This window comes from Anopheles gambiae, chromosome 2 (genome assembly GCF_943734735.2).
Source record: "Anopheles gambiae chromosome 2, idAnoGambNW_F1_1, whole genome shotgun sequence".
NCBI classification, from domain to species: Eukaryota; Metazoa; Arthropoda; class Insecta; order Diptera; family Culicidae; genus Anopheles; species Anopheles gambiae.
Window position 1 is genome coordinate 77,584,403 of NC_064601.1, and position 12,594 is coordinate 77,596,996.

General features: G+C 40.5%; 1 protein-coding gene across 2 annotated transcripts; it reads right to left on the bottom strand.

The window, feature by feature from the left end:
* Window positions 1-3,215: 3,215 nt before the first annotated feature.
* LOC1274857 (E3 SUMO-protein ligase PIAS2) lies at window positions 3,216-12,074 on the bottom strand. Of its 2 annotated transcripts, XM_061643131.1 has the most exons (11): window positions 11,786-12,074; window positions 10,483-10,646; window positions 9,758-10,388; window positions 9,423-9,663; window positions 9,242-9,347; window positions 9,036-9,164; window positions 8,784-8,947; window positions 8,553-8,647; window positions 8,290-8,470; window positions 5,544-5,624; window positions 3,216-4,641 (listed from the first exon to the last, which is right to left on the bottom strand). In XM_061643131.1, exons 1-11 carry the CDS (start codon window positions 11,825-11,827, stop codon window positions 4,508-4,510), a joined length of 1,968 nt encoding a protein of 655 aa, XP_061499115.1. In that variant the 5' UTR covers window positions 11,828-12,074; the 3' UTR covers window positions 3,216-4,507. The 2 variants fall into 2 exon arrangements, with proteins under 2 accessions (XP_061499115.1, XP_061499116.1); XM_061643132.1 differs by lacking the exons at window positions 3,216-4,641; window positions 5,544-5,624 and adding an exon at window positions 5,978-6,377.
* Window positions 12,075-12,594: the final 520 nt, after the last annotated feature.

Here is a 12,594-nt window from a genome sequence, read left to right on the forward strand (position 1 = left end):
GCAAGCGTTTGGTTCATTCCGCTCCTCCACATGTAATGTTAGTGTATGCCGTCTAAGATGGACCGGAGGACGTGTCTGGACGGACCAGAGATGTGCGAGTCGACCCGCACCTCCCGGACTGGAGCCATTTATAAGCGCCCCGGAGTCGTTCGGGTCGACCCGAAAGGTACCAGTAGGTTCAGCAGGTGCAAAAAATCATAAGGAATGCAGACCCCTTGGTGCAGCGAGATTGAATCTGATCGGACCAAAGTAGTTTCAAGAGCTGACCCAACTCGCTGCACTAATGTGGCAAAGTCGCTTATGCTTTCATGCACCAATCGACACGCACTCGTTGATTCTGACTCCGACCCTACCACACCTGCTGCACCCACTGGATGGAATCGACCCGACTCCGGAAAATGAATCGTTTGTCCACAAGTTTAAACATGTCCAGAGCATTTGATATGTTAAAACTAGTTGTGGGACACGAAGTGAACTCGGCGGTTGGACTAAGTGGGTAGTACAGTCAGGGGTGGAAGGAGGCAGCCAACAAACTGGAGAACGGTTGACACTCTTCTTGGCCATGTAAACACGGCGTGTTCAACGGTGAATAGACCAGCAAAGAAGAGGAAAAAAGAGGAAGATTTCTCAATGATCTTTACTTTTGATCCTCTTCTATATCTTTTTTCACGAGAAAATTCGTGCTTGCAATTTAAATTGAAATATATAACAAACAGTAAAATTTAACATGGCTCGGAAAATGATATTGCCACCGGAAATGCAAGGCATAGCAGTGTTGCCTGTAGTCTTGGAAGAGCAAAAAGAATTACTGACTGAAGTGGGAAAATCTTCCGGAACCTTGGTACGGAAAAAATCCGGAACCTATTACATGTATTGAAATATCACGTATTACATTCATACATGGAGTGGAGTATGATGATCATGCACGAAACATGTTCATTTTTTTATTTATTAGAGTTCCATTTACACCTATGCTTGTTCGATATAGCTTCGTAACCATCAAACGGCAAGGCACGCGAATGGCTTCCTAATAAATACATAAATAAAAGCATCGTTAAAAGTTCAATACCGGCTTTCCCCGATTCCCTCAGCGTCAAGATCACCCGCAAATACAGGGTTTCACACTTTATCTCAAGACCGCGGGATCCCTTCCCGAATCTGTCTTAGCCAAAGCCAAGACTGCGGTATGATGCTTGAAAACGTTGATGATACCTGAATTCATCGGATGCAATGCTGAATCTGCGGCACATTTCGGTCAAGGCCTACCTGTACCCACTTGTGGGCTTGGCTTTCAGTGACTAATTGATTCCCCCCCATAGCAGGATAGTCAGTCCTACGTATGGCGGCGCGGTCTATTTGGGGATTGAACCCATGACGGGCATGTTTTTAAGTCGTACGAGTTGACGACTGTACTACGAGACCGGCTAACCCTGTAAAGACTGAACATAAAAAGCCACCACCGGATCAGCTGATGCAATAGCGGAACATGTATGAGCAAGTGAGACGGCAGAGCGCAGATGCTAGTATGGCACACACATGAAATGTAGGTCCCCGTGAGGTCAAATAGGGGGGGGGAGGTAGTGGAGTGTATTTATTTTTTTATCCATTTAATTTTGCTCACCACTGCACATTACCGCGAGCTTTTTGGCTGCCATCTTGAACCCTCAGAAACCCTCGCTCGAAACGTCAAAAACCGTCGCAACGACTTACAAAAAGCATCGCCAGCGAGGGAAAATCGTACCGATTTGGAGCGTTGGCGAGCTCGCGAAAACCGGTTTTTGGTCTGCGGGCAGTTGCTGTTTCGTTCATGCGGGCGCAGTTGTTATTCCAGCGCGTATGGTCCATTTACACTAGAGCGAATGAGGGACGCGTGATCGGGGTAGTGTGGTCGGAAAACCTCTAACATTTGTATTGCAAAACTGCGGCACACTTTTTCGAGCACACCATCGCACCTCAGGGACATATAATTTGACGGCATAAATTTTTATTTATTTTTATTTTGAGCACCCACTGTTTGGGGCTTTTAAGAGTAATCTGTAGTGCCTTTTTATTTATATGTAAGCAAATCAATAAATGATGCACACTCTTAAAACATAAAATTTGAAATTTCAAAATCCAGGCTGTCAAGCCATATGTCGCTGGAGTGCGATAGTGTGCCCGAAAAAGTGTGCCGCAGTCATGCGATACAAATTTTACAGATCCCGGTATTGTCAACGTTTTCACGTATCGTTCCGTAGTCTTGCGATTGACTCCCGCCGTTTCATCAAATTGTCCCGCAGTCTTGAGTGCTATCGCAAAACCTTGTATCATTGGAAAAATATTTATTATTGTTCTTTTTACCCGACCGTATTGTTCTTGGAAAAATATTACATCGAGAACAAATTAACTATTTTCTGAAATTGACTAACTCCAAAGAAGAGTTTCAAGTAAATATGCAAATATATTCCATGACAAAAAATCACGCTTTTTAATCTTAAATTAAATCTTAAATCTTAAATCTTAAAATCTTAAATCTTAAATAAATTAAATATCCTTATTTATTTAAAAAAAAATAACCATAGTTAGCCTATTATGGACGAAGACGGTCCCTCCCGAATAAAAAAAATGGTTAGTTTAAATATTTAAAATGCGATTTATTATTATCAACATATAGGGGTTCCACTACAAGACTACAAAGGCATTACTTTCATTCACTCTTCAAGTACGAAACACGATCAAGATTTTAAATAGGGAATTAAAATAGCTCATCTCCGAATAGCACGGTAGATGCCAGGCTTTATGTTGACGAGCATGTTGTTAAGTTGCGCTAGTTGACGACCGATGTAAGGTCATTAGAATTAATAAATTAGTTAAAGTTGTACTGATCTTTTCCTTAGAAATGGCAAGGATATAATATAGCTTGAATTAGATGAAATTGAATACCATAAGGAGGGAAAGAGGGATACAAAATTATGTTTTGTGTTACGTAGTTCTTGGATGACCCTTAACTTGACTCAGCGAAAGAAACATCAGTCCTGCATGTGTGGGAAATCCAGAATCCAGAACATATCTGATCGGGAGAAACTATACCAATGTAAGATTATATCGGTTATTGAACCGGATTATTCGCCGATAATTTTAAGTTTTGTAAGAATATACTCACCCAGAAGTAATAAACATAATAATTATACATAAATAATGGAAACAGATTATTCTGTATAAAAAAAGAATACATATTCGTATTTCAATTCATGTATTTTTCATGTCAAATTACAAGTTTTTACATATATATAAAAAAAAAACGATAAAAGTTGAGAGAGTCGTACTCTGTTAGAAATGAACGTCTACGGTTGTGTGTCGGGTAAATTCATGGCAATGTTCGCGTAAACGACAAGTGCTCTTTAATAATGTCCAGCAAAAAAAATGCACATAATAGTGCTCACTATTTTACCAAAAAAAAGTCATAAGTTAAATATCTGTTTCAACATACTGGTTGAACTTTTGGGGGACTACCATAGAAATGGTGTATAAGGATAATTACTTTTCAATAAACTTACTCTAGTATATAATCAGTTCCTTCCCTCTACGACATGAGTCGTCGATAAGAACCAGTTGATCGATGATTAAGGCATTTACCGTTCAAAAACCTTATTATAATCAGCGCATCACCATTCTCCTCTTTCAACGACAGTTTGTAATCATTTTTCTCTGAATGGAAAGTGAGTTTTTTTCTGCATTTGTTAAAAGAAAATCTCCTGAATATCTATTCACATTCTTACCCAATTCCAATTGACCACACCACCACATTCGCACATCCCATTGAATCACATAAACGCGCACCGCTACTACGGTCAGTTCTCGGCTATGGTGTCTGATTGCATGGATGTATCAGGGTTTTTTTTATTACATAAATATAGCTCCGTTCCATTACGATAGTTGTAGAAACTCTTCCAAATATTGGCTGTTCACCATTCACTGCAGTACAAATTCAGCATGAAACGATTGTTAATATGATCGATTCATTAAAAAGAGCAATAAAATAGAAATTTCAAACCAAAACACAAAACAAAACTTCTTAGGTCATACACTGAACTGTAGCAGAACCAAAGTAAAACAACATCAAGTTATTCAGCTTCTATAGGCTAGCAATTATCGACAATTTCAAGTTAAAATTATGTCTTCCCAACTGCAGCCCAGGTGGAGAAGCACCTATTTCCTCCTCTCAATTAGTTTGTTGTCTCGACCGCTAAATAAATAGCTTTTTTTCGCCGAATGGCGCCGTTTGCACAAACATTAAGACCTAACGTAAGATGTTAAATCTAATCCGGCAAATAAAAAACGTAGTCCTGGGGTGTGTATTAGAGTATACTAATCAAGAAATATATGAATATGCACTTGGTTGGCTGCACGTGGTACAATGTTAAATTTTGAATAAAAATATTGGAATTGGTTGCCGCTCTTCCTCGACTGTTTCCGCTTTACTCGGGCGATTTTTGGTGAAGATTTCTATTCGATGAGGGATGGATTATTATCGGTGCAATGCAAGTGGGTTGATTTGAAAATTGCTCATTTGCTCATTTGAACCGCCGCTTCCACCAGGAGATTCTTGTTGTTGATGGTAGTGAAATGCCGCCAGCGATGGAGTCGTGGTTGAAGACACATCTAATAAACAAAAGAAAACGCCACTCAATTTGCATCGTTCAATACAATACAAAAATTACATTGAGAAGTTCAGTCAAAACAGTCAATTCACATCATAAGTCGAGTCTGCGTTTAGGATGGAAAGGATACCATGCCATATCCCCTACACTAACACTACGTTGCGGGATGGTCAATGAATTTCAACACTTCTTGAAGTTGCAACATGCTATTACCTTTGAATTGGATTTACAAAGTAATTGACAGTTTCATTTATTTTTTGCTCAAACTGTTTGAGATTTCGATTTCCTCGATTACTTTAATAATAATAATAATAATAATAATAATAATAATAATAATAATAATAATAATAATAATAATAATAATAATAATAATAATAATAATAATAATAATAATTATTATTATTATTATTATTATTATTATTATTATTATGACTAAATTACTAATTTACTTTATCATTTATTTACTTCAACGGGAACAGAACAGCCTGATTGACGATTTACCAAGTTACAATAATCATATTCCACTACAGTCGCAACTGTAACAGTAATAATAGTAATAGTAATGCAGCAAAAAGCAACTGTATAATAATAGTAATGCAGCTATGTTGAGATGATTGAAAATGAAGTAACATATAACAAAATAGTTTTATAAATCAGCGATTTATAGAATGAAAAAAAACAAGCTTCTGTCATCAAAGGCTATTCAATATTTCTGATAGTGGATCGTGTGTAGTTCTCTACGAAGATGTCAATAATTGTTTCTGTATGCGATGTTATGGTCATCATTGTCATGTCAGTTATTTTGTTGGAAAATTTTGAAAAACCATTATTATATTCTTTGGAGAACTTCTCTACTAAAGTATGGGAACATGTCAGTTTGCTCTTGTACATATTATAGCATACCGTTACTTCCGTTGTGCGGTGGGTTAGGTGTTGATGGCGGCGAGGGAGAGTCGAGCATTATTACTGACGATGAAGGATCTTCTGCAAACATTTATAAAAATAGAAAGAAAAATTTACTATGAATGGATATCCAACTACAACTTACAACCAAACGAAGGTGAATACAATAAAGTATTATTAGACTATTAATACCTTATATACATTAATAATCACATCAGAACTTCATGTATGAAATAAATTAATCCAATCGATCGTGTGTGTATGTGCAGGTTGCGACATTTTTATCACTTTTAACGATGATTTTTATTCTTAAATACGTTATTTGATTTCCAAGTTTATTCTTTTTTGTTTGTTTCATCCATTTCCACAATAAATTACCACTCATATTCTGCACATATAATAATATATTTTCAAGAATGAAATATAATAATCGATTTGCGGTGTGAGCCCCATCATTATCTAATGTTTTACATTTGCAAATTTATTGATTCGTTTTTTTAAAGACTGTTGTATATCACACAGCACAATTATATCTCTTTTCGATTATTTTTTACATTCGAATAATTCACAACGCTGCTCTGTACCTTTACCATGACTAGTGAATCTTAGTTCTGTTCTCACTTTTTAAATGAGCTGGTTTATCATTTTACGAGTCGCATCCCTTAGCGTTGCCTTACCCTATGGGTTAAAGCATATTTCTTTGCACGTCTGTAGGATAAATGCCTTACTAAAGAATAGTTATAAATGCCCCTGTGTTTTATGAATTTTCTTCATCATTATCTATTATTTCCTCACTGATGACAACGCTCTCACTTTCCACGGGTTGTTGTTTATCTGAGTTTGTGAGAGCAGTGGCAAAGGAATGCAAAAAGAGAAAAAAGATGAAGAAATAATCGACAATTAGGCAAACGCAACAATTTGGCACGAGTCGGACGGATTTCTTTGATTTCTGGTTGTGTGCGTGCGTGTGTGTGTTTGTGTGTATGTGTGGTTCCTGACACATAGATCCAAATAAAAAAACTTAGAAAAAGAGCCTCACAGATCTGCTAGGATTCACCTGCCACATACAGTAAAATCTTGATTACAATTACAATATTGCCTCTTCTTCATATTAAGACAACACAGTTTGAAACATCGAATTGCAGTACAAAATGTGGTAAAACGAACTAGTGTTGGGTTCATGAATCTTTCGTTGAGATTCATTCATATGAATCTTCAGCGATCAGTGATTCGAATCTCGAATCCTAAAGATTCATGAATCTCCAAAAAAAAATCTGTAGACATTAATTCATAACCTCTAGAGGAGTATGGTTTTAAAAATATTGAATTTGCACGTTCCCATGATATATTGGTTAACTCGCACGTCTTAACAACATGCACGTCGTGGGTTCAAGCATCACATGGCAAAACAAACTATCCGGCTGCGTGGTACTTGCTACGAAGTCTCTAAACCCAGTGTAGGCTGGCATAACCCCCTAGGTTGTTACGCCACGAAGAAGAATAATAAGAAACTCAAGCTCTGAACCTGAATCTTTGGAGACTTATTAATCTCTTGAGATGCATGATCTCAACTGGTAATCAATCTCGTCCGGCCTTTTAGATGCCTACCGATAACAGCCATTCAGAAACGACCTCATTGTCCAATGTGTTAAGAATCTAATTATCATGTATGAGGTACGACAAGTATAACAAAATTAAATACAAACAAATAATAATACAAACGCTGCAACATAATCAATCCAAACTCGTGTTTATCAAAATAATTACAATACAAATGTGATTAAAATACGACAATCGTTAGACGCGTTTGTTCGTTCTCGGCGCTGGTTAAAAAGAAAATTATGCCTTACATACAGAGGTACGCATTCTTTGCTACCGAAATGAACACTATTAAAATGATCGATCTGCGAGAGAGGTTTCTAGAATTCTACGTGTAGTGCCAAATTGATAGACCAAGAGCATAAGAATGTGTGAAAGTTCTATGCTGAAAATATCAAGGGAAAAAGAGCAATTATCTAGGCCAGGGGTCTCCAAACTACGGCCCGCGGGCCGCATGCGGCCCTCGAGAGCCTATAACGCGGCCCGTGATAACTTTATAAAGACTTAAACACACATTATATTAGTTTGATTATTTTAATCACAATTACAATGTTAACTTTTTATGTTTAAAATAAAGCTTCAATAATAGAATGGTGTCAACATTGATACATTCAGTTGGTATTTTCTCATTCAAAGGAAGGTTAAATGTTCGAATATTAGCTAAAGGTGAGACCAAAATGGCCCTCAAAACCGCTATTTGTAAAGCTATGCGGCCCGCGAAGTGAAAAGTTTGGAGACCCCTGATCTAGGCAACAAAGGGGCACATGCTGATCGCGAATCGTACACTTTGCCGATCTTATTCTTCTTCTTTGACACAATAACCGTTGTTGGGGTCAAAGCCTGCCTATACCATTGATGCTTTCAATGACTTATTGATTACCCATAGCAGGATAGTCAGTCCTTGGGGCACGGTCCATTTAGGCCTTGAACCCATGACTTTGCCAATCAATAGCCCAAAAATCAATCGATCGTTGTTATCGCAAGCGATTGTAACAACAACAAAAAACATGCATAATTGTTCGTCTTATCACTACATACAGTGTAATGGCCTTAAAAATACAATATCCTACACGCCCTACACAATATTTATTGCCCCTGCATGTATTAGTATAATAAAGCGTACGTTTTATGCATTTTTAGAACTTACCGTTCACTTTAGAGCGAGTTACGGCCCCAGCGCTAGTGGATGAGCTGCCTGCCGCAGAAGTCGAGGAGGAGGAAGACGACGATGTAGGATTATTCGAACTTCCAGTACCGTTTGTGCGGGCGCTGATTTTCTTTCGCTTGGCAGGAGCATCGTCGTCAGAGTCGCTGAGCGTCAAATCCACCTTTTGTGCAATAAAGAAAGACATACGGTTTGTCACATACCGTTGCTGTCTTCTCTGTTAACCATTTTGAGATTATATTTACCGTTTCGCTGGAGGTAGTCGTAGACGTTGGTTCGTTTGTCGAGATGACAGAAGTCTGAGATACAATCGGTTTTGGTGGATCCGTCGTTATTACTTCTACAAAACATAAATTATATTAATAACAGATAGTGGTGAAGATAAAATGATGAAACACATTGCATCTCGTTCGGTTGACCGTCAATGATCCAAAGATTCAACAAGTAAACTATACTATCGTATTCACAACGCTTACCAATGTCATCCGATATAACTTCGACCTTTTGCACCGCTTTACTAGGCGATCCATCATCAGAATCGTTTAGCTTAACTCGCGTGCTCCAGGAACCATCTTTGTGGAGTTGGATTTCTGTATCTTCGCTCGATAGTTTTGTCGAAACCAATACCTCTTGGAAGTAGCTGTTATGGACATTAAAAGCATACATTATCGTTTACGCATACAAAGAAGCAATCGTTTGCAATTGTGCAAAAAAACTGTACTACTTACCCATCGATAACAAGATTGTTGTATACCGCCGGTTTATCACACACGGGACAGTTCCATGTTGGCTTACGCTCATTCATTTGCAGATATAACGACGCATCGAAACACTGTAGATGGGAGCACGTCGATGAGCTGAGATAGAGAGAAAAAGATAAACACGTTAGAGCCCGGCAACTTGCTGGTTTTATCAACGGACGGGTGTTACTGACCGGCAAGGTGTGGTCATGCGCATCTTTCCCAATGGACAAATTAACGACACTTTTAGCATTGTGGTTGCAATTTCACAATCAGCATCTTCATTTAGCTTTTCTTTAACTGAAATTAAAACAAAAATGCATAACATTATGTTCGGCACCAAACACACAAAAAAACAAAAACCAGGCCGCATACTTAATGCTCGAGTGTAATCAGCCGCTTTGACGCCCTTAGTTTTCAGCCTTTGTAAGAGTTGAGCCGACGACAGCTTGCGCACTAAGTAGCATGCTACTGCATACCCGCGGTTGTACTCCGTGCACCAGGATACAGAGATGTGGTTGGCCACCGTCGGCGATAGCTTCACCTGCGCTGTTATGTTGACCGGTCGGGGTGGTCTTTTTGGTTCCACCCCTGGCTTGTTGGTGGGAATTGGATTCTAAAAAGAAAAACAATTATACATAAAATACATTAAAAAAAAAAACACACACACACACACACATGAAAGCCCTTGATGGCGCTTGCGATCTTACCGGCAACGGGCACAGTTTGTTGTTCACCTTCAACACAATGTTGGGCGGAAAGTGATCGTCCTGCTCGCAGGTTGTTTCTAGCAGACAAAATCTAAGCTGAACCTGCACGTTATGCTCTATTTTAGCGGAATTGCTGATGTCACGGTTCAGCGCAATTTCGTTCGCCTGCTGCGGCGTCAGATGAAAGAAGTAGGAACCTTCCTGCACCCGCTGGGCAGTGTTGCTCGGTACCAGCGTGGCCGGCTTCAGCAGGGTGGCCATAACGTCGAAAAAGGCCAGCTTTTTCAGTTGCACATCGGGATGTATCGGGTAGTCGCCGTACCCGGGCACGGCCATGCTGCCGTTGGCATGCACCTGCCCAACACGGTTGTCGGTCTGGACGGCGTTCGCGTACTGTTGCTGATACATGGCCGTACCGGTGCGCCCACTGGACGTCGTGCTGTGGCTCACAACGGTACCGTTGTTGGCACCACCGGCAATATGTCCGCCGGACGCTAGCAGCGACTGTACGGCGAGCGGGTTGGTTTCGACCGGCTGTAGCACGACCTGTGGCAGCAGCGACTGGTCGCCCGCACCACTGCCTGATGTGCTGGTCGTGGACGACGTCAATAGTTCCTGGGCTTCCTGCTGACTGAAACGACCAGGTACACGATAGTTCGGTTAGATAAGCTGCACATCACCAACAACAACAACAACAACGGTATAATGATATAAATCAAACGTACGCCTTTCGATGCAATTCACGCACTCGATGCTTCAGTACTTGAACGTTCTGCCGAACTAGATTCAGAGCACGATCAACTAGATCCGATTTGCGACCACTTCGACTGATGTTGTGTTCGCCAAGCAATTGCTGTAAATCGCACACTCGTAGTTGATTTACCAATTCCTGAAAATACAAAACACACACACACACACGTGCGCGCATACACATATTAAATAAAGAAGAATCCCACACACCGGTTCAGGTTCGAATATTGTACAACGCGTGATAACTCGTCGCTAAAGCTTATGGGAAGCTCAGCAAAAGGGACCTAATTTTGTGTCATTTGTTTGTCACTCAACACACTACTGTTTCCCCTTCGGCACCCGGCGCGCGAGTGAGGGGCTGCTTGTTCCCCTGTTAGCATCAGGTCTTTGGTGGGATTCGCGTATCCAGACACCGTGTGCGGTGTTTTCTGAGAATTATACATACTGGCTAGCGGCAGAACCACCGGAACAATTCTCGTTCCTGGCCTGTGCCTCGCACTCCTGGTTCTCCACAGGTTTACACATCTACACCACACGTGGGGCTTGAGTTTCTGAATGTGAATATGAAAAATACTTTATCCTCAAGCTGTACGGTCGTAGCCCCGCGGGCTAAATGCAGAAATGCTTATCCACGAAAACGAAACATGGTTTCAGGGGTATACACACCACACAATAGAAACTAGCGCACACACAAACACACCGAGTGTGCTGTATGCGCTGACAAACACTCACACACCCGCACACATCTGCCGCCTTTGGCAGGCTTGGTTAAACGTGTGGTTTGATTTCTCTTGTGGTGGAATTGAAAAAGCAAAAAACGTTTCGAAGATATTCGTGAAAACTATATTGGGATCACTTTTATAAGCATGTACACGCTGTGTAAGCATCAATGAAAAAAAGTGTTTCTGTTCTACTTTGCAATCTTCCCCATCATAACCCGTATTTATTTCATTCACTGCCACTTTCTACATCCTCCCCTTTAACATCACGGAGTTTTGCAGGATAGTTTTCGGGACGAGCAAAATTCTCCAGTACCAATTTTAAGCACAGCACTATAAGGCAGCACTTTTCCCGAACTAAAAAATAGCAGCCGTGGACAGGTAAACAACACATACTTATTTTACTCTATTGGTTGCAAGGCATCCTATACAAATGATTAGTAGCGAAAAAGCGTCCTTGCCGCCCAAAGTCGCGGGCAGATGATACTCAAGATCCTTGCCATCCACGGAATCGCGCACCAATATTGCACGGGATGTGGAAACCTGCCAGGACACATACCTTGAGCTCAGTAAATTCAGCGGCTTGCCGCGTCTTTCTCATCTTCTAGCGACTGCTGTAGTGGAATGTGCATGCGCGACGGAAAATAATTCCTCGAAGTTACATCGATTCAGATTCCGGCGAATCACTTTTCGATTGATTTCTTTTCACTTGCAACTTGAAAACCACACAAATGAAGCGGAAAACTTCACAGAATTTCTCTGCACACTCACAAGACAGAACAATTACGCTCAGACATACACGCACGCACACATACCCACACACACACATACACACTGTAATATGACATCTGGCAGTTGGAAAGGCAAACAAGGTATCTAAAGAAGTGTATGCTCTTTTTGTGTTTTCTGTCCTTTTCTAATATGGTCTGTAGGTGAATATGCTCGCGGTTTTTTTTTGTGAGACCGCAAACTAGTGATGGGCAAAACGGCTCCAAAGGTGGGCGCGGCTCAGACTAGTTATTTGCGATTTTCGACCCGAACCTACCGGGTTGGAGCAATCCGTAAGCGATCCGGAGTCGTTCGGGTCGACCCGAAAGTTACAAGAAGGTTCAGTAGGTGTAACGCCAGGACTCCACACAGCATAACACGGAGCGCAACATAACAACTGACAGCTGCTAAACGCTTCATAAAACGTTTTATTGCCGGTACCATGTTTTGAATATCCTTAGTAGGCCGCTCATTTTTCGTTGAAAAGCTACCAACCTACTGCGATGACCGATAGTTAATGAAACGCTTAACCTCCTTTCCCCAGCGTTTTCTCAAGCGTTTGACAGCTGTCAGTTGTTATGTTGCGCTCTGTGTTATGCT